The 23,091-nt window shown below is 47.6% G+C and overlaps 1 protein-coding gene across 5 annotated transcripts in view; it reads left to right on the forward strand.

The window, feature by feature from the left end:
• Positions 1–23,007, forward strand: part of ext1c (exostoses (multiple) 1c) — a 74,317-nt gene extending 51,310 nt beyond the window's left edge. For 4 of the 5 annotated variants that reach the window (XM_055876063.1, XM_055876060.1, XM_055876064.1 and 1 more), the window contains exons 3-12: positions 15,640–15,733; positions 17,651–17,758; positions 19,091–19,210; positions 19,603–19,735; positions 19,992–20,110; positions 20,218–20,313; positions 20,654–20,740; positions 21,072–21,232; positions 21,585–21,810; positions 22,436–23,007. In XM_055876063.1, coding sequence (XP_055732038.1) covers positions 15,640–15,733; positions 17,651–17,758; positions 19,091–19,210; positions 19,603–19,735; positions 19,992–20,110; positions 20,218–20,313; positions 20,654–20,740; positions 21,072–21,232; positions 21,585–21,810; positions 22,436–22,624 — 1,333 coding nt within the window. In that variant the 3' untranslated portion in view covers positions 22,625–23,007. The remainder of the gene's footprint in view (positions 1–15,639; positions 15,734–17,650; positions 17,759–19,090; positions 19,211–19,602; positions 19,736–19,991; positions 20,111–20,217; positions 20,314–20,653; positions 20,741–21,071; positions 21,233–21,584; positions 21,811–22,435) is intronic. The other variant, XM_055876065.1, reaches the window with a different exon arrangement.
• The last annotated feature ends 84 nt before the right edge of the window (positions 23,008–23,091 follow it).

Consider the following 23,091-nt stretch of genomic DNA (forward strand, 5'->3'; position numbering starts at 1 on the left):
GACATTTTCCATACGCACAAAAATATTGTTTCTTACAAATGTGTTTACATCCCTGTTAGTGAGCATTTCTCCTTTGCCAAGATAATCTATCCACCTGACAGGTGTGGCATGTCAAGAAGCTGATTAAACACCATTTATCATTACACAGGTGCTCCTTGTGCTGTTGACAATAAAAGGCTACTCTAAAATGTGCCGTTTTGTCACACAACACAATGCTACAGATGTCTCAAGATTTGAGGGAGTGTGCAACTGGCATGCCGATTACAGGAATGTCCACCAGAGCCGTTGCTAAAGAATTGAATGTTCATTTCTCTATCATAAGCCGCCTCCAACGTCGTTTTAGATCATTTGGCAGTACGTCCAAACGGCCTCACAACCGCAGACCACGTGTAACTACGCCAGCCCAGGACCTCCACATGCGGCTTCTTCAACTGCGGGATCGTCTGAGACCCACCACCCGGACAGCTGATGAAACTGTGGGTTTGCACAACCGGCAAATTTCTGAGCAAACTGTCAGAAACCATATCAGGGAAGCTCATCTGCGTGTTCGTTTTCTTCGCTAGGGTCTTCGCCTTACTGCAGCTCGGTATCGTAAGCAACTTCAGTGGGCAAATGCTCACCTTCGATGGCCACTGGCACGCTGGATAAGTGTGCTCTTCACAGATGAATCCCGGTTTCAACTGTACCTGGCAGATGGCAGACCGTGTGTATTGCATCATGTAGGCGAGCGATTTGCTGATATCAACATTGTGAACACACTGCCCAATGGTGGCGGTGTGGTTATGGTTACTTGCAAGCATAAGCTACTTACAACGATTGTATTTATCGATGGCAATTTGAATACAGAGTTACCGTGACGAGATTCTAAAACCCCATTGTCATGCCAATCATCCATCACCTCATGTTTCAGAATGATAATGCACGGCCCCATGTCGCAAGGATCTGTACACAATTCCTGGAAGCTGAAAGTGTCCCAGCTCTTCCATGGCCTGCATACTCAGATATGTCACCCATTGAGCATGTTTGGGATGCTCTGGATCCAAGTCTACGACAGAGTGTTCCAGTTCCCGCCAATATCCAGCAACTTCACACAGTGACGAGATTCTAAAGAGTGGGACAACATTCCAACGACCACAATCAACAGCCTGATCAACTCTAGGTGAAGGAGATGTGTCACGCTGCATGAGGCAAATTATGGTCACACCAGATACTGACTGGTTTTTAAGGTATCTGTGACCCAACAGATGCATATCTGTATTCCCAGTCATGTGAAATCCATATATTAGGGCCTAATGAATTTATTTCAATTGACTGATTTACTTATATGAACTGTAAATCAGTCAAATCTGTGAAATTGTTGCGTTTATATTTTTGTTCAGTGCAAATAAATCATTATGATAATTTCCCTTTTTAGGTAAGGGAATCAAATGAATAAAAATAGATAAAGAAGATACTGTCTAAGCTCTGATATTTTGGCTTGCTGTTGTTGTTAGCCTCGTCTTAGTCTGAAGATGAGTAATATATCAATCACAGCGACAACGTGTGTGTCAAGGGAGGACTTGGACGGAAGCCAGACAGACAGAGAGATAGACGGGAGGGAGGAACAGAGGGAGGGAAAACAGGAGAGACAGGCTTATCTGTCTGGCTGCTGCAACTGCCGTACGGGGGATGGGGATGGGGGGGGGGCATCCATAGAAGATACAGACATACTGTATACAAGATCGGATTCAACATCTGCACACACCGTGACGTGCCCACACACGAAGGCGTACACACAGCAGGAGATGATGCACGGACACATATAAACAAACACACTGAGCCTAAACATGCGTCTGTCACACGTCTGAGTGACAATGCACAGCAACCTATTGGCATTTTCCGTTTGCAGTGGAAGCGGAGATTCTCTCTCTCGCTCATGTAAGAGGATACTTGGAGAGCTTATTTCTCTGCACATTGAAACCTTAACTGCCTATAAAAACCTTCCACTGTCTCCCTCTCGGTCTCTCTCTCTCTGCCTCGGTCTCTCTCTGCCTCTCCATCTCTCTCTCTGCCTCTCCATCTCTCTGCCTCTCCATCTCTCTCTCGGTCTCTCCAACTGTGTTATCTTAGGCATGTTCTGTGTAGGGTGTAACCCTGATCTTGGCCCATAGCCATCAGATATAAATTGCTACAAAATGTCTCCTTCTCACACACATCATATTCCTCTCTCTTTCTCGTTTTCTATTCGTTGCTCTGTCTCTCCCACGAAGTCTGTTTCTGTCTTTCTTACTTTCTGTCCCCTATTTCTCTCCCTCTCTTTATCACTCATTCCCTATTTGTCTCTCTTTCCTCTGTGTGTGGGGCTGTCCAAGAGGCATTAACAGCTGGCCACATCCTGTGCTCTCTCTTTCTGTCTTCCCCCCCCCTCTCTCTTTCTGGGAGCAGAGATGTCCAGTCTACTGCAGTATGGAATATGGATGGAGGCAGCACTGTAGGCTGTAGTGACATATGTAGGCTGAACAGACAGTGCATGGTTGGAGTATGAGTAATACTCGTCAGACTGTATCATCACTAATACATTCTGCCATTATTGCAGTGTGGCAGGGACAGTGTTATGACTGTTATATGAGTTAGGATTAACGTCAAAGTCCATATGAACTGTATAATGGATGTAGAAGTACTGTGTGTGTGTGTGTGTGTGTGTGTCTCTCAGGGTTAGCCCTTCAGTTTGTTTTGTGTTCGCTGAGGTGAACAGAGCACGGACAGTATTGATTATTTAGCTAATCCATACTGCCTGTCAGACACACACGTCACTGACATCTGACCTTTGCACTTTGCTAGTAAGACATGTGGTATTAACTGACCAGCAGCCGCTGTCAATCAACTGGCCGTGCACCCTCCATGTGTGTCCATCTGTATCGGCTCAATACTCCCCCCTTTATTCTGCTTCATTACCGTATCAATGTTTCATATGGGGCCCGTGACCACAGAGAAGGGAAGAGAGGGAGGGAAGATGGGAGAAGACAGAGAGCAGGAAGATACGGCAGAAGAGATGGAGGGAAGATACGGCAGAAGAGATGGAGGGAAGATACGGCAGAAGAGATGGAGGGAAGATACGGCAGAAGAGATGGAGGGAAGATACGGCAGAAGAGATGGAGGGAAGATACGGCAGAAGAGATGGAGGGAAGATACGGCAGAAGAGATGGAGGGAAGATACGGCAGAAGAGATGGAGGGAAGATACGGCAGAAGAGATGGAGGGAAGATACGGCAGAAGAGATGGAGGGAAGATACGGCAGAAGAGATGGAGGGAAGATACGGCAGAAGAGATGGAGGGAAGATACGGCAGAAGAGATGGAGGGAAGATACGGCAGAAGAGATGGAGGGAAGATACGGCAGAAGAGATGGAGGGAAGATACGGCAGAAGAGATGGAGGGAAGATACGGCAGAAGAGATGGAGGGAAGATACGGCAGAAGAGATGGAGGGAAGATACGGCAGAAGAGATGGAGGGAAGATACGGCAGAAGAGATGGAGGGAAGATACGGCAGAAGAGATGGAGGGAAGATACGGCAGAAGAGATGGAGGGAAGATACGGCAGAAGAGATGGAGGGAAGATACGGCAGAAGAGATGGAGGGAAGATACGGCAGAAGAGATGGAGGGAAGATACGGCAGAAGAGATTGAGGGAAGATACGGCAGAAGAGATTGAGGGAAGATACGGCAGAAGAGATTGAGGGAAGATACGGCAGAAGAGATTGAGGGAAGATACGGCAGAAGAGATTGAGGGAAGATACGGCAGAAGAGATTGAGGGAAGATACGGCAGAAGAGAGAGGGAAGATACGGCAGAAGAGAGAGGGAAGATACGGCAGAAGAGAGAGGGAAGATACGGCAGAAGAGAGAGGGAAGATACGGCAGAAGAGAGAGGGAAGATACGGCAGAAGAGAGAGGGAAGATACGGCAGAAGAGAGAGGGAAGATACGGCAGAAGAGAGAGGGAAGATACGGCAGAAGAGAGAGGGAAGATACGGCAGAAGAGAGAGGGAAGATACGGCAGAAGAGAGAGGGAAGATACGGCAGAAGAGAGAGGGAAGATACGGCAGAAGAGAGAGGGAAGATACGGCAGAAGAGAGAGGGAAGATACGGCAGAAGAGAGAGGGAAGATACGGCAGAAGAGAGAGGGAAGATACGGCAGAAGAGAGAGGGAAGATACGGCAGAAGAGAGAGGGAAGATACGGCAGAAGAGAGAGGGAAGATACGGCAGGAGAGAGGGAAGATACGGCAGAAGAGAGAGGGAAGATGAGGGAGATGAGAGAGAGAAGAAAGAGGGAAGATAAGGGAGAAGAGAGGGAAGATAAGAGAGAGGGAAGATAAGGGAGAAGAGAGGGAAGATAAGAGAGATGGAAGTTCAGGGAGAAGATAGAGAGGGAAGATGAAGGAGAAAAGAGAGGAAAGATGAGGGAGAAGTGGGAGAGAAGATGAGGGCGAAGAGAGAGGGAAAATGAGGGAGAAGAGAGGTAAAATGAGGGCGAAGAGAGAGGGAAAATGAGGGCGAAGAGAGAGGGAAAATGAGGGCGGAGAGAGAGGGAAAATGAGGGCGAAGAGAGAGGGAAAATGAGGGCGAAGAGAGAGGGAAAATGAGGGCGAAGAGAGAGGGAAAATGAGGGCGAAGAGAGAGGGAAGATGAGGGCGAAGAGAGAGGGAAGATGAGGGCGAAGAGAGAGGGAAGATGAGGGCGAAGAGAGAGGGAAGATGAGGGCGAAGAGAGAGGGAAGATGAGGGCGAAGAGAGAGGGAAGATGAGGGCGAAGAGAGAGGGAAGATGAGGGCGAAGAGAGAGGGAAGATGAGGGCGAAGAGAGAGGGAAGATGAGGGCGAAGAGAGAGGGAAGATGAGGGCGAAGAGAGAGGGAAGATGAGAGGGAAGATAAGGGAGGAGGGAGAGGGAAGATAAGGGAGGAGGGAGAGGGAAGATAAGGGAGGAGGGAGAGGGAAGATAAGGGAGGAGGGAGAGGGAAGATAAGGGAGGAGGGAGACATGCGCAAGCTCACACTTAACAAACAGACCTTCATTCGTACACGACCCACACATAGTGAGTCACTGCGCTGCAGACTTTTTAAACATCCTTTTGGTGATAGCCGTACAACAGTGAGCCCTGGGCCTCAGCATGCTGACAGAAGCTGCCGTGCTGTGTGCACGGGTACCATCTGTGTACCATGTTTGTTTGTGTGTGCGTTTGTGTGTGTGGTCTGTCTGGTGTGTGGTCTGTCTGTTTAGTAGAGAAAATATATATAGATAGAAACCATTTTTAGATTGTGTGTGGATGTGAGCGCCCGTGTCTTTATGAGAGAGTAAAAGATACCGACAGAGGACAGCGACATGGAAAATGAGATGTGTGTGTTTATGAGAGAGTAAAAGATACCGACAGAGGACAGCGACATGGAAAATGAGATGTGTGTCTTTATGAGAGAGTAAAAGATACCGACAGAGGACAGCGACATGGAAAATGAGATGTGTGTGTGTTTATGAGAGAGTAAAAGATACCGACAGAGGACAGCGACATGGAAAAGGAGATGTGTGTGTGTTTATGAGAGAGTAAAAGATACCGACAGAGGACAGCGACATGGAAAAGGAGATGTGTGTGTGTTTATGAGAGAGTAAAAGATACCGACAGAGGACAGCGACATGGAAAAGGAGATGTGTGTGCGCATGTGTGTGGGAACAGTGTGTCTGTAGACCCTGTTTTTCATGGATTTCCGCCTCATTTTATGTTTAATGTTTAATAACCTCGGCCCCCCGTGGACACAGGGGATCGGAATAGCATCTGTGAGGCTTTTGCAGACCACACGTGCACGCACGCACACACACACACAGAGAGGGCAAGCAGAATACACACCTCACACCAGGACACTTTATTACGGCACAGTGCAGTGCACAATGTCACAGTGTGTGCATAGGCTTACTTTCTGTATTACACACATCATGCACAGGAGGTTGGTGGCGCCTTTATTGGGGTAGAACCGGCTCGTGGTAATGGCTGGAGTGGAACGAATGGAATGGTATCAAATATACCAAACACATGGTTTCCAGGTGTTGATGCCATTCCATTTGCGCTGTTCCAGCCATTATTATGAGCCGTCCTCCCCTCAGCAGCCTCCACTGACATCATGGTTTCCCTGGACTATCTGCACTGACTCCATGCACACTCACGATACTATATTTACATACACTATATACACTCACACACTACGCTGACTCTCTCACACAGAACCCACACACATTCACTACACACGCACACACACACCTAACACACACACGCTAACTGACAGCACAAACACACTATCAGGACAAAGGTAAGACCCAGATGCAGACCGTGTCGAAGTAACAATGTTTATTACAGCAACAGGGGCAAAGGTACAGGACAGCAGGCAGGCTCAGGGTTAGGTCAGAAATCCAGATGTTGGGCAAAGGTACCGGACGGCAAGCAGGGTCAGGGGCAGACAGAGTGGTCAGGCGGGCGGGCTCAGGGTCAGGACAGGCAAGGGTCAAAACCAGGAGGATGAGAAAAGAGAGCGACTGGGGAAAAGCAAGAGCTGAATACAAAAATTGCTGGTTGACTTGACTAACTGGCAACAGACAAACGGAGAACACAGGTATAAATACACAGGGGATAATGGGGAAGATGGGCAACACCTGGAGGGGGGTGGAGTCAATCATAAAGACAGGTGAAACAGATCAGGGCGTGACACACTCATGCTGCTGCTACTCCGTTCTTTATTGTACTCTTATTATGATCTATCCTGATGCCTAGTCACTTTACCCTGCCTTCATGTAGCTACCTACCTAAAATACCTCGTACCCCAGCACATTGATCTGGTACTGGTACTCCTGCTACATGTTGGGAAGGGCTTGTAAGCAAGCGTTTCATGGTAAAGTCTACAACCCGTTGATTTCGGTGCATGTGACAAATAAGATCTGATTTGATCAGCAATCCACATGGACCTGCTTTCCAAGAGTAGTAAAGGTGCCCAACATGTAATAGGGATGGGCAGTTATCCAAATATTCTAATATCCGAACAGCTGTTAGTATTCCATTACTTGGGAGAGTACATTTTTTTTGGTTCTTTTTGTTGTTGTTGCCTATTGTAATAAATAAATCTGACGTTTTTTACGAGCGCACCCCATAAGAAAAGAACCACCAGTAGCCTACACACGTTTCACAAGCTTGTTGTTGCTGTCAATCAGAGCAGCGCTACAGTCCGAGGCTCCATGTGTAGCAATTGTGAGATTTCTAATCAATGCAAAATGGAATTCAAATAACAGAATAACGTTGGCTAAATGAGAAGGATGTAGGCTACAATAATCAACGAACGGGCAGGCTGTTTCATATGGATGGAGATGTTGTAGGCAAGCTTTAAAACACAAGTGCATTATGGGTAACGTCGTGAGTTAACGTTCGTTTTTTGATGCAATTGTTGTGGTGGCGGAGATGTAGCCGAACTGTGAGCCACGCTCGTTTAGCTCCGTCAGACCACGAGTTGATTTTGTCATTCAGACGACCTCCACATGGTGTACAAGTTTAATAAATGTCAACTACGTCAGACTAACTCGTCATTAGCAGCGGATAAGATCCACAAATGGCCCTGGAGCTAGCAAGTGAAGGCTCCCCTAAGCCGTCCCGACTACGGTCTGGAGGCGAGGCAGGAAAGGTAACACTGGGGGCTTGTCCAGGATTTATCCTGCCAGCATCGTTGAGTTATTCACATTATACCGGAATATCAAAGAGAGAGAAAAAATATTGAAAAGATTGAGATTTTCACGAGGTAACGGCTAACGAAGTTAATCATCATTGTTCTAGTAGTGGCTGACGTTCTAACTAAAGTTGTAAAATGGCGGCTACACGCATGAAATCTGTTATTACGAGAACGAATTCGCCTGAGGATTCGACGTGCTACTCAAACCCAATCATATCGCTAACTACAGTGAATGAAGACTTGCATTCACAAATCTCATTTGCCAACTGGATGAACGAATTTGATGTTGCAAATGCTAACATCAACTGCAATCCATTTTTGCCAAGTTCAGGTGTAGCTAATATGCAGCCAGCCGCAATTAATATGGCTGACTCGTGCCTTGAGTCAAAGACGTCTCCTCAACGGCCAAGGAGAGAAGCGAATCCATTCAAGTCGCATTAAAAAACAGAAATGTGGGTGACAGTGGAATCGAATCACAGCAAAGTCACAACCAAAACTATACCAGCTGGCATGCTAGATGCTCACCTGAAAATGCTATCTCTGGAAATGTGTTTCAACCAACTACTGAAATGCTGTATACTAACCCTTTCAACTCTGCCAACCACAGACTCTATGCAGCGAGTACACCTGTAGATGCTGCTTCCTCCCATTACCCATGCGGGATGCCAGCAGCTCTGCCCTCCACTCCAGCCATGCATCCTGTGTAAAACCACCCCACAGTCGCAGGACACCCATCGATGTATCTGGCTTGATGCTCTGCCCACTGAAGGTCATGAAATGTACTGTTATGAAAACGAACAGTCTCACCCCAGGCGAGCAAGATCCAGTTCACATTCAGGCATCCCCGGCGTGTACATTATGATATCTCATCTGACAGTGAGGATGAATACGCTACTCAGAAGGAGAGGATCCCCACACTACGACCAGGTCAGTTTGATGGTTAGGGCTCATGGAAAGAGGTATATATTCTTTTTGACAGCGGGGCATAGAGAAATGTGCTGCCTTGGCGCTGTTACGACACCATTCACCCAGACGTTAAACCTCCAACTCCAGCTATCGACTGCATTCTCAGCAGGGCATTGGTCCTGTGAATGTCAAAGTCTTTGGAGAAGTTCACCTGCCCATTCAGGTCGGTACCCGCACAGTGAGTATTAACTTCATCATTGCAGACGTGGCGTAGAGAACACCGATGCCATCCTCGGTCACCCATTCCTGGAGCAGTCACGGGGAAGCCATGATTTCGGCAGCCTTAGGATTGTGCTAGTTGGTGAACAGGTGCCCTACTTCAGAACGAAGGTGAATGTCGTAAGAATAGCACGCACAGCCGTTTTCGAATCAGGGTGTGAGTACATCGTGCCGAGGAACACACACTTCAGTGAACCTGTCAGAGGTGACGTGGTGCTGAGCCCAACTAAAGGATTCATTGAGAAGCATAGGCCAATAATCAAATCCCCATCAGGCTCTACAACCCAGGAACAGAGTCAGTGAAAGTAAAGAAGGGCGCTATCGCCGGAATCTGTTCGGGGAGCAGCTGTTGTTCAGCCCACTGAACTAGTCTCGTCTCCCCAGCGGTTTCTTCTCACTTACAGTCAGTGTATACGGAGAGCTCTGCCGCAGAGCTCTGCCGCAAGTGCAGACGAACAAGGTAGGCTTGCTCAACTCCTTAGTGCCTATTTGGACGTCTTCTCTACTGGACCCACTGATCTTGGTCGCACTGGTCTTGTACAGCATGACATTCAGACGTTGCCTGGGCCACCTGTGAAGCAGCAACCATGGTGGATGGCATTCGAAAAGTAGCTCAATGCAGACCAGCAGTCCCAGGAAAGTCTTGAAACTGGAGTAGCCTCTCCAAGCTACGGTAGCTGGGCTTCACCAACAGTCATGGTACGCAAAAAGTACCAGACATACCATCAATGTGTGGACTACAGGACTCTAAATGAGTGTACTGTTAAGAATGCATATCCACTTCCCCGTATCCAAGACACTCTAGATACCCCGTCGACAGCCAAATGGTTTAGCGTGGACTTAGCGTCAGGCTACTGGCAGGTAGAGCTTACTCCCAGGGCCCGTAAGGCAGCCGCTTTCTGCAGCAGGAAGGGCCTCAGTGGAATGTGATGCCTTTTGGGCTCTGTAACGCACCAGCGACGTTTCAACTGCTGGTGCAGTATATCTAGATGACATCATCATCCTGGGAAGGGATGTCACATGCTCCAATGCCTGGCAGTGTTCTGTCGGCTACGCCAAGCCAACCTGAAATTTAAACCCTCCAAGTGCTGTCTCTTCCGCCGACAGGTAACCTACCTTGGATACATCGTTTCCGAACACGGCATCGCCACAGAAAATTCTGAAAGTCCAAGAATGGACCCAGCCTACCTGTGTTTCAGACGTCCGTCAGTTCGTCATTCTGGCCTCGGACTAGCAACAATTTGTCGAAGATTTTGCTGATGTAGCCAAGCCCCTTCATGAGCTTACAAAGACGCATGCTCGGTTCCGGTGGACGCCAGAGTGCCAGGTGGCGTTTTAAGGAAGCTACTCACCACCACGCCCGTCTTGGGCTATCCACTCGACAGCGGCGACCTCATCCCTGATACAGATGCCAGCAACTTCAGCCTCGGAGCCGTCTCGTCCCAGATACAGGACGGCCAGGAACGCGTACTAGCGTATGGGAGCCGGCGGCTGTCCTCCACCAAGCAAAACTCTTGTACTACACGGAGGGAACTACTGGCAGTAGTGGAGTTCACTACACACTTCCGTCAATACCTGCTCAGAAGACTATTCATTGTGCACATTTACCACAGCAGCCTTTGGTGGCTCATAAGGAGGAAGGAACCAGAAGGTCAACAAGCAAGGTTCCTCGAGAAGCATAACTTCAAGGTCATACATCGTCCAGGACGCCACCATGAAAATGCTGACGTCCTGTCCAAGAGGCCCTGCCGCCAGACTTGCCCCTGCACTATACAGGACCCTACCCAGAACAATGACTGTTTTAGGCACCAGGAAGTGCAGTATGACCTTGGTCCCAGCATAGCTGATTACGCTCTGGAAGCTACTTTATGGAGCTCAGTGGGGGTAGGAGAAGACCCCATCCTACAGCCTGCGCTCTCTGGAGCTGCCTTCGACGTGGAGTCGGGTCATCGGGACAGTGAAGATGACACGTTGGACGTGGCAAATATTTGCCTCACCGACACAAGTGACACTGTTCTCTTCCATGGATGGACTATTGAGAAATGATGTCAAGCTCAGATAGCTGACTGACATGGGCCCCGTCAAGGGATGGCTCGAGGAAGTACAGGAACGCCCATCATTGGGTGGGGGTGGGGTGGGGGGGGGGGGGGGGGGGGGGGTCGCCTTTCGGGCCAGCGACTAAGGCATATTGGAGCCAGTGGAAGAGACTATGTCAAGGACGGCATTCTCTTACGTCGCTTCTACTGTACCGAAGGCGCAGGGTTTTACCCACAGATACTCCCACCTCGTGTGTTCCGGACGGACATCGTGAAACAGATGCACGACAGCCCTGTAGACCGGGCACTTTGGCGTGGAACGCACGCTTGCCCGGCCGCAGACAAGATACTACTGGTACCGAATGAGAGAGGATGTCACACTATGGTGTCGTACATGTACCAGCTGTGCCGCTAAAGCCAGACCTCCGAGGAAGACCCAAGCACCTATGAGGACTGTCCGCGTGGGAGTACCCATGGGGAAGATCGCCATTGATCTCATAGGCCCCATGAACGAGAGAGAACGCTACAATCGCTACATATGGGTGGTTCAAGGCTATTTCAAAGTGGGTGGAAGCTCATGCATTCAAGTGGACCAATCCCAAGTGCACACACACTGGTAGACAAATGCTATCATGCGTTTCACACACATAAAGAACATTAGATCACGGTAACTTACTGTGTATCCCACACCCATGGATAGGCATTTGAAAAAGGCTCACACACACACTTAACGTACCCCTGCAAGCAAACACGTACGGACGCACAGACGTACACACACCCTCTCAATGGGTCATGACGATGGAGAACAGAAAGGAGACATGCTCCATGTCCCGTTAGCAGACAGAAACAGTCTGTTAATACTGGCCCTGCTCCACACACACACACACACACACACACACGTTTTGTTCTTCAAACCTCGTGGGGACCTAAAATTGATTTCCATTCAAAATCCTATTTTCCCTAACCCCGAAACCTAACCTTAACCCGTAACCAAAACCTAATCACTTACCCTAACCCTAATTGTAACCATAAACCTAACACCTGAGCTTAAAATAGCATTTATCCTCATGGGGATGTGGGAAATGTCCCCACGAGGGAGAATTTCCCTTGTTTTACTATCCTTGTGGGGACTTTGGGGGATTTTAAGGATAGAAGAACCAACACACACATTTACTCACTCATTCAATAGAAAAGGAAAAGAGAGTACGACAGAGAGAAAGAATGACAGAGAAAGAGAATAACAGAGAGCGAGAGAGGGCCTGTTCATTTGTTCTTGGAAACAAACTGCTGTTAAATGATTTATTTGTTCCCTTGCATTAAGTAAATTCCCTCATTAAAAAACATCAGCGAACAAATCAGCATGACCCGGAGTGGGATGAAGTAGGTCGCCAGCGACAGGCTCACTCCACTCCCACCACATGCTGGGGAGAGCTCTCGCTCTCTCTGTCTCTCTCTAATGGGTAAGTGCCTATACAAGTACATCCAAACAGACGTTATACACACTTGCATGAGAAATAACATTAGCTCGTATCCACTAACTATCGGACGCACGTACACACATATGCACGCGCACACACACACACACACACTGCAGTTCTGCAGAACTGGCTAAGCTCCGTCAACAGGTGGAAAACAGCACAACATTGCAGTGGCAAACGGAAAACAATGCACCCTTTCACTACCCTAATTCTCTAGGGTGTTTGTGTACATTATGTGGTTGTGTTTGTGCTTTTTGTGTGTGAGGGTGAAATCTTGTGTGTATGTATGTGCTTCCATACTGTATGTGTGTGTGTGTGTGTGTGCTTGCTGGTGGATGTTTGCATACATTATGTGAATGTGTGTTGGGCTACAAGTGTTAGTTTGTGTGTGCACATTTCCGTGTGTGTGTGTGTGTGATTTGTATGTATGTATACACCACAAACTCGATAGTGACACTCATACAACAGTTCACCGAGAAACTCACACCCAGATCCCAATCAATGCTAACATCAGCGCCTGTGTCTCACCCCTCACAGAGTGGTAAATAAACAATGGTCGGTACAGTCGAGACGGAGACGGGCTAGATTAGCGGCGGCCATATTTTGTGCTGACGCCCCTTGAGCGTGTAAACAAGACTGTTGCCAACAGAGCAGGAGAGGCGAGGATATAGGAACTCTTTCATAAGAAACATGTTTATTTACTTAGAGCAGTGAGCAACGTGGCGGGCCGTTAAAAAGGTTCCACTGGCTTGATAAAGGCTCACATTTCTGAGTTTTTTTTTGGGGGGGGGGGGGGGGGGTTCAACGTATTTTACATTTAGAGGGTTGGGCTTGTGGGGAGGTCACCTGAGCTACCTTGCTCAGACCTGTGAAGGACCCACCTGGGTGATGCACGGTACCCATTTTGTACCAGACTGCACTCCAAACATTGGCAGCTTGCCACAGTTGGTTGGGAACATTGGGTTCTTTTGGTAGCTCCGGGGGCATTTCTAATGCTTATTGTGCACCGATTTCAGATCACTCCGTCAACTCCCATCATAACCTGAACAGTTCATTTCCACCCTTAACTGATTTATGATCAATTCGCCCTACCCACAGCCCTAACCATCTTAATTACGAACATAACAACACAACTGGCCCCATACCAGTTCTTAACACAAAACCACACTCACCAGAACCCGGAGGGGATGCTGGTGCCTGAACAAATCATGACCTTTCACACCCAAAACACTGTAGGAATGATACCCATTCAGATGCCAGAATGACCACAAGTATAAACATACATAGAGATCAAATACACTACAACACTCCCTACCGAGTTTCAAACGGCCTCTGGAAGCAACGTAATGGTCTGGGGCTGTTTTTCATGGTTCGGGCTTGGACCCTCAGTTCCATTGATTCTAGACGATTCTGTGCTTCCAACTTTGTGGCAACAGTTTGTGGAAGGTTCTTTCCTGATCGTGCACAAAGCGAGGTCCATGCAGAAATTGTTTGTCGATCGGTGTGGAAGAACTTGCCTGGCCTGCACAGAGCCCTGACCTCAACCCCATCGAACACATTTGGAATGAATAATAATACTAATGCTCGTAGCTGAATGGAAGCAAATCCCTGTTCCAACATCAAGTGGAAAGCCTTCCCAGAACAGTGGAGGCTGTTATAGCAGCAAAGGGGGAGGGACCAACTCCATATTAATGCCCATGACTTTGGAATGAGATGTTCAACATGTAGTGTACGTTGCTGGAATGGAGCAACTCGTTGTGTCAAATGTTTTGAGATCTGTATAATGCACGTCAAATAAAGTTGGATTGGATCTGATTTAAAGCCACACGTTCCATTCCAAGGCTATCCTCCCCATCTGCCTATACCAGAGAGAACGACGCATTTCACTTTTTGACCACTAACTCAATTATAATCACAAACCATTAACCTTAACGTAAACCATCTACCCTTACTTATGCTTGGAAATGATGAACATAAATAGTTAAATGTACCAGGTCATCTTAGTTGGCAGTATTGCCACTTTATAGCATGGTTTTCTACCAACAGCCTCACGTCAAGTCCTGAGAGGAATGTGTACAGAATATGGGTACTGTTAAGTTGCAGTTACAGTTGGATTTGATAGAATGTCTTTCAGTGTGACCGACTGTCCTTTTTAAAACACAAACCATAGAAGTTTTTTACTTCCCAAAACACAGTTCACGTAGGTCATGCAAACGGTCCGTGGCAATGGAATGGCAAAGCTAAAATGTGGCCATGTCTTCCTGTTGGACTCTCTAACACAAACACAAATACCGAATTATATTATGTAACATGTCCACTTATTCAATCAATCAAATGTATTTAGAAAGCCCTTTTTACATCAGCAGGGCTATACAGAAACCCAGAATAAAACTCCAAACATTTCAGATGTAGAAGCACGGTGGCTAGGAAAAACTACCTAGAAAGGCAGGAACGAACCAGGCTCTGAGGGGTGGCCAGTCCCATTCTGGCTGAGCCTGATGGAGATTAGGGTAAGGAAAGGGGGATACCTAGTCAGTTGCATAGGGAAAGGGGGATACCTAGTCAGTTGTACAACTGAATGCATTCAAATGACATGTGTCTTCTGCGTTTAAACCAACCCCTGAGTCAGAGAGGTGCGGGGGGCTGCCATAATCGGCGCCCAAGGAACAGTGGGTTGGCTGCCTTGTTCAGGGGCAGAACAACTGATTTTTACCTTGTCAGCTCGGGGATTCGAACCAGCAACCTTTCGGTTACTGGCCCAACACTCTAACCACTACGCTACCTGTTGATTTATACGAGTACAGCTTGTTCTTCAAGATGTTCAAATGTTTGTTCGGTAGATGACCAGCAGGGTCAAATAATAATCACAGTGGTTGTAGAGGGTGCAACAGGTCAGTACCTCAGGAGTAAATGTCAGTTGGCTTTTCATAACCGAGGTCAAGAGAGCATATTGAGTGTGGGCGTGTTTGCTTGTGCGTGTCTCATTCCCCAGCCAGAATTGTGCCCAAACACTGTTGAGTAGGTCTTTTAACAGAAGACTAATGTCAACAGGTCTCTCTTGACCCTACCGTAATCGTCTTTTGTCTCTAGAACCTCTCGTCTTCATGGTAGAAATGGAGCCTTTGTAAAAGTGAATGCTGTTCCCGCTGTAAAAGTGCGAGCAGAATTTGTTTGTCCTCCAACACTAACTCTCCATCTCTCTTTCTCGCCTCAGGTTTGATTACCAGGAGCTGCTCCACAATTCCACCTTCTGCCTGGTTCCTCGGGGGCGTCGCCTGGGCTCCTTTCGCTTCCTAGAGTCTCTACAGGTAGGATGCTAAACACGGATCTCAACACCCTAGCAACGTCCTAGAGGAATGCCCAAATACTGCTCAAAATACACCGGCGGGATCGCAGATGTGTGATTTGTTGGTGCTGTCTTGCCAACTCCTATAACTCCTGGGACCAAGCTACGAGTACACCTCTGAACTATCAAGCTTATGCAATGACGTGTATTTGTGTTAGCAGTCACACTATTAGTATCATAGCCACACTGTCGTATGAAGATCCTTAACTGCTCTACTAACGTGTACAATTTAAGGTTTGAAGGCGTTAACCATGATGGTGGTGTTGACTGATTTGCAAAAAGAAAAAGGGGGGGGGGGTGTATTTGGTAAATATAACATTGAAAGGGTTTATCTTTCATCAAACTCAGCTTCAATAAACCATGTAGTTAAGGAAATAATGATCTGGTACAAACTGTGTGGAATTACCACCCATGTAGATGTTTTGGTGATGGAGCTGTGTTCATGGTTTTACCGACCAATGAACCTCCCAGACTCTTGTGTTCCCTGGCCCTCTCTCCCTCTCTTTCCTTCTCTCTCACTGAGTCTCTCAATGGTCCGGAAGCTTTCATAGGGTTGCCAGCCTGCCACACTGCTGATCTAAGCTGAATGGGCAAATCCACTGAACGCAGGGCTTGGCAAGGAAGCTCACTCTCACACAGCTAACTCCATTCCTACCCCGCTCTCTCCCTCCCTCCATCTCTCTTCCCTCTCCTTTGCTTTTCCATTCAGGCCAGTCTGAGATTGGTCACATCTCCTTTTACTTTTCGTGCCAGCCCAAAAAAGAACGTGCAATTACCAGTGTGGTAGGAAACTTATTGTCTGCGTTCCAACTCTTGGTGTGTGCGCGCACACACAAACGCACACTAACCCTGATGCTCCTCTCTTCATCTCCCAATGTAAACAACCAAGAAACAACAACACACATATGCCCACATGCTGAGCTGCACTGGGATCTAGGCAGGGGAATACTTCTTAGTCAGTCCGCTTCACAGCACCATGTCTCTGGGGAAGTGGCTCAGGCGAGCCCCAGGCTTCACGTCAGTTCCGGAGGCCTCAACATCTGGCTTGACCCGGTTACCTGGAGCGTAGCCTAGCGTATCCTAGCGTCGTCTGCATGGCTGCCTTGGTGAGGGCCGGTCTCTGGTGAGGCAACTAGCGGAGCTTCAAACCGCCAGAGGGGGAATCTCAGTCGGAGTCGTCTGATCTTAGTCTGTAGCGGGTTCTGGCTGCTCTCTTGTGATTTAATTAGAAAAGTAAATAAAACCATCAACACCCAGGACCGCAGCTTGGAGAGGGAGGGAGGGAGAAAGATTGAAGGAGGGAGCTGAAAAAAGAAAAGTAGAACATCTTCAAAAATCCGGCTGTCAGTAAACAAGGGGATACGGCAACATCAAACTCAGTTTAAAAAAATATGATGTATTATACCCCTCCTCTCTCTCTCGCCATCCTCTCTGTGTAGTGTAGGTAATTAGCAGACTAGGGGTCTGTTAAATCTGTGTGTGTGAGAGACGTAGCAGAAATGTGATCTCTTTTTCTCTAGGGCCTTAAGGGGCTCCTGGGACTGGCAAGATAGTAGCTGTGACTCATGCAACCTCCCCAAGAGAGTGTCACACACACAAGTCATCGATTTCATTATCTGCTCAGACTGCCTTATTGAAGTACCAGCTGCTACTATGGTGGTATGTGTCAGAGGCGAAGACTGGAAATCTAGACATATTTATATTGAAAAATGGCCCGTCGACCACAAGCAGAGCAGAGGAACAACAGTATCATTACCACTGACCCTGTTCGTTTATGTTCTTGTCACACTGGCCCACCCATTTCCCAGTTGATAGATTCTCTTACGTGTACATCTGCTTAGAACAGAGTATCCCGTCTATTCTCTCTCGCCGTCTCTAGGCGGCGTGCATTCCAGTGTTGCTCAGTAATGGTTGGGAGCTGCCCTTCTCTGATGTCATCCAGTGGAACCAGGCTGTCATAGAAGGAGATGAGCGATTGCTACTGCAGGTAACACACACACGCACGCTCGTCTCGTACGTTCACGACAGGTCTGGAATCAATTCTGTTTGAACCCAGTTGATACAGGAAGTAACCTGACATTCCGCTAACCAATAACCCCCCCCCCCCTCCCATAAAAAAATACATTTTGGAAAGGACATGTTAAAATCATAGAATTGACAGATTAAAAATGGAATTGACCACAACGTTAGGCCCATAAACACGTGCGCTCACATGTACACACACTCCTCACACGCAATCACACACACATGCCCCGGTGGTTAGGGACGTGGAAATTGAGTTTTGAGTGAATAAAGCTGGTGACAGGAGGTTGAATGGGTCCAAGCACATCAGAGAGTCAGGAGACCATCGAGAGGTGAATCTCTCTTTCAGATCTAGAGATGAGAGTTGGAGGAGAGAGAACGAGTGAGAGAGAGGATATAGGAGATAGGAAAGGAGGCGGGAGGGCCTTTGCTTCCTCAGGTCCCTATCATTAGAAGAGCTGTTATATGGTGTTCTAGGTGGAGTCAACAAGCTACCTGACGGGCCTTTTTAACATCACCGTAGAAGATGCAGACTTCCCTGCTAGGATAACTTGATTTAATTCTAATCAAATCACATAGCCATTTAGCAGATTTTTTTATCCGTAGTAATCACCTGGTGTTACAGGTCAGCTGAGTCTACTCGGTATGTTTCCTATTTCCTCAGCTAGCCGACACATTCATAGTGTTTAGTTTAGGAGAATGAACGGGGTGAATTTGGGCTATTTTCATTTGGTGCCAATGGAGCGACCCCTTTCACTTTCCTCTACTAGAGCATCATGGGACATGGAACTTGCCTGAAATGTTGGTTTCAGCTAAACCGTGTGCTATAACACAGATGTAGGTGAGCTAGGATAGCTGCCGTGCACCATTCCTGAACCCAAGCTCTCCCTCTTGCAGAACAATACCATTGACTCTGGATGGGTTGAGATAACAGAGCTAGTTCCTGACCACTTTCCCCGTCTTCCTCCATAGTAAGGGGTTATTGACCGTCGGTGGGTTGAGACGAGTATGAACTGCTAGGGGCTGTTCAAAAGGTTTATGGAATGGAACATTATACTGTAAGAAATGGTATTCTTTTACCAGGCAGTGTAGAGAGCAGTGTCGTTGTATGAAGCACATTTCATTCTGAAGATTCGGATTGTTTTATCGTGTTGAATACGTCGACCTGCTCTGCTCTCTCTTTTTCTATCTCGCTCACCTTTGCTCTCTCAACCCTCCTCTTTCTCAACTTGCACCCTCCCTCCTCTCCTTGCTCAACTTCCACCTTCCCCCTCGTCTTCCTCTCTCTCTCTCCCAGGTCCCGTCTACAGTGCGTGCGGTGGGAAATGAGCGGGTCTTAGCTCTGAGGCAGCGGACCCAGATGCTGTGGGAGGCTTACTTCTCCTCCGTGGACAAGATAGTCCTCACCACACTGGAGGTAGGTGATGAGTCCTGTTAATTAAGCACCAACGGTAGAAAACGGACTGAAACAGTACCTGGCCATTGTCCAACGCTTGTTGTTGTTGTTGCGATGTGCTCTAATGAACGCGACCCAGGAACTAAGGGAGAATGGATTGACCTCAGGTTCATTTGTATGGGATTGTTTTGGATTGGATGTTTTGTTCTTATACTGGCACCGGCTGGTCAAAGTGAGGAAGTGCATGTACTTAAGATTGCTGTGTTTGTATTCTTGAGGTGATTACTTCAGTTTTACACACACAAAGTTGGCCAGCCCATATGGACATAGATAATTCAGGTTTGAACTAATGGGTACATCAGGGCGTTCTCCCGTCAAACGTTCTCACCTTGTCATCGCTCTCTCTCTCTCAGATAATCAAAGACCGGGTGTTCTCCCACATCTCCAGAAATAAGTACATGTGGAACGCCTTACCAGGAGGCCTGCTCGTCCTGCCAGAGTACTCCACTCACTTGGCCCACTTCCCCTTCTACTACCTGAGCTTAGGTAGGGAACCACACCAGACTGGACCGGTTCCGACTAGTTCAGACCTACCTGACTAGACTGGCTCATCCATATAATTATATCTCATCTATAGGGTCTCCTATGGATAAAACAAAAATATACATTTCATAAAGTTTATAATCATAAGTATATAAAGCAAATCTAATATTTGTCTCCTACAGTAAATATGTTACTTTCAAATATGGAACGCTGTACAGGGTAGATAGTAAAAGTAGATACTCCTCCCTCCTCCCTGCAGGGGTCAGTCCAGGTCAAGAGTTCACCGCCATCATCCATGCCATCTCTCCATTGGTCTCCCAGTCTCAGCCAATCATGAAGCTGCTTCAGGTGGTCTCCAAGTCCAAATACTGTTCACAGGTGAGTGTTTTAGCGTCATAGGTAGCAAATAGACCGCTCCATATTGCTTCATTAAGCCTATTAACCCTTATGCTTATTGTGTCACACTCTATTCCCTCCCCCTCTAGATCATCATCCTGTGGAACAGTGAGAAGCCGCCGCCCCACAGGAGTAAATGGCCACCCATGCCTGTCCCCCTCACTGTGACAGACGGTAGGAGGAAGGTGAGTGACAATGACGTCGCCAAACCCCAAGTAGGGCTACAGGAGGGGCAATATGAAAGTCATTCCTGTCTGCCTCTCTCTGTAGGTCTACCCCCCCCCCCCCCCCCCCCCCCCCCCCCAAACACACTGAATCTATGGGAGTAAAATCCTTCCTTTGTCACTGCTTGTCATTCACACATCCGTGACATTGACTCATCCTCTCTCTCCCCGTACCACAGACCTCAATGGAGCGGACAGTGTCCCCGCCATTCCTTCATTTTCCCAAACACAAACCAACCACTGTCAAACTTAACAAGGAACGGAAATGACCATCTCTCTCTCTCAATCCCCCTCTCTCCAGACGAGCAGTCGTTTCCTGCCCAACGTGGCCATAGAGACAGAGGCAGTACTGAGTCTGGATGAAGATACAGTCCTGCTGACCAGTGAGGTATGACCTTCCTATACAACAACACACTGTGGTAGAAAACACACACTTTACATTTACATTTAAGACATTTAGCAGACGCTCTTATCCAGAGCGACTTACAAATTTACCTTTATATTTAACTAGGCAAGTCAGTTAAGAACAAATTCTTATTTTTCAATGACGGCCTAGGAACAGTGGGTTAACTGCCTGTTCAGGGGCAGAACGACAGATTTGTACCTTGTCAGCTCGGGGATTTCAACTTGCAACCTTTCGGTTACTAGTCCAACGCTCTAACCACTAGGCTACCCTGCCGCCCCTTTACCCATGTAACTGTATTCACTCTTCCCCGCAGGTGAACTTTGCCTTCTTGGTGTGGAGGAGTTTTCCTGAGCGCATCGTGGGCTACCCTCCCAGGAGTCACTTCTGGGACCCGGCCAAGCATGCGTGGGGGTACACCTCCAAGTGGACTAACGAGTACTCCATCGTTCTGACGGGAGCAGCCTTCTACCACAGGTACTGTAAGCATAGAATCCATGGAACGGGCCTCCCCCTTCAAGTCAACCAGTCAATTTGCCAGGGTTAGAGGTTCCAAGCCCTTTCTATGGATTCTGTTTCTATGACTACCACCGTGTACAGCTGATCAGTTGATCGACTGACACACAACAGAAAAACATAGTGAACAACGAAGACCGTTAAACAGATGGTCTATGAGCTGTGGCTACTACTTGAAGCCCATCCATTTTGCCCTTAGAAGAATGCATTACCAGGCTTAATGTACAGTTTCAATATCCCAACCAACAACTATTTCCTTGCCATTTTAGTGATCACTTTGTTACCTCTGACCCTTCCATTTCCTCTCCATCAGGTACTATCACTACCTGTTCTCCCACTACCTGCCCCCCTCACTGCGGGCGCTGGTGGACCGCACGTCCAACTGTGAGGACATCCTCATGAACTTCCTGGTTTCCTCCGTCACCCACCTGCCACCAATCAAAGTGGCCCAGAGGAAGCAGTACAAGGAGCTGCCCAGCCCACAGGTGAGGAGACACCCGTCGATGGTGAATTTGACCAATGAGCTGCCCAGCCCACAGGTGAGGCCACTCCCATCAGAGATGTCTGACCAATGAGTTATTTATTGCTGTAGTTGTGACACTGTGTATAAAGCATAACATTTGTCCAAAAAAGTTAGTTACATTACATTTTTCTCAAATTGTAAAATCTGCCAGAATGACTTGATAGACCGCTTATTAACAAGGGTCAGACAGAGTTCAACCTATTATAAGATGGATTTTTACACAACAATAATCATTAAATCCCACGCCACAGATAGCCGGTTATTGCTGCGTAACAATAACTTGCTCCGTTTTATTTTTGTAAAGATGAGATTATCCCAGAGCGTTGGTGTCAGCCTCTATGTCACAGTGGCGGTTATCTCGTCCTACTCTGTCAGACTGGAGATAACAAGCCTATTTGTATCAGACGTGAGATCAACTTGTCATCGTAATTGTAGCAGTTCCATAGTTTGACAGGCAATATACTGTACAACATCATTATCAGCCTATAGATAAGATTGAGAAATTGTGACACCAGTAATTGTCTACGGTATACAGAAACATAATTCCATTTGTACAACCCGTCTGTACATTAATGTTGTGTGTACAACGACCTGGGTTTCAAACTCACCCGCTTCTCTCTCCACGTCTTTCATCCTCCCAGGGTACGAAGATGAGCGCTCCGTGGGCCAACCCAGAGCACTTTACCCAGAGACAGGAGTGTGTGAACAGCTTTGCCAGATGGTTCGGCTACATGCCCCTGGTCCACTCCCAGTTCCGCCTGGACCCCCTGCTCTTCAAGGACCAGGTGTCGGTCCTGCGCAAGAAGTACAAGGATCTGGAACGTGCATGACCGAGACAGAAACACTGTGTGGAGGCCTGGTCTGGTGATACAATGAGGGAGGGGACCTAAAGCAAAGAGACACTCCGCCTCCAGGGGTCTGAGACAACAGGCTATTGGAGGAGTAAACATATGGAGGAAGCCTTATGTCCTCTGATTGGTTCTCCATTGACGGGTGAATGAACACTTGAAGATGTCACTCACTCCCATTGCTGTTTGAATGGAGTGGAAGGGAATTTCATATCAAAGGAAGGCGCCAAGAGGACAGTTAATGGTGCAGTGCACTCCAGCTGGTGTATTTCTACAGTACACCGGTGAGTTGAGAATGTCACACAGCGATTGGTTCATTTCACATCACGTAACTGTCAGACCAATAAAAACGGCAGTATTCAACACACATGTAGACTTCTGACATCACAAAGCATTCATTCAACTGCATTCACCAAACCCTTAAAAGTATCAAAAGGCAAAGCATACAT

Source organism: Salvelinus fontinalis, chromosome 22 (assembly GCF_029448725.1).
Source record: "Salvelinus fontinalis isolate EN_2023a chromosome 22, ASM2944872v1, whole genome shotgun sequence".
Lineage (NCBI taxonomy): Eukaryota > Metazoa > Chordata > Actinopteri > Salmoniformes > Salmonidae > Salvelinus > Salvelinus fontinalis.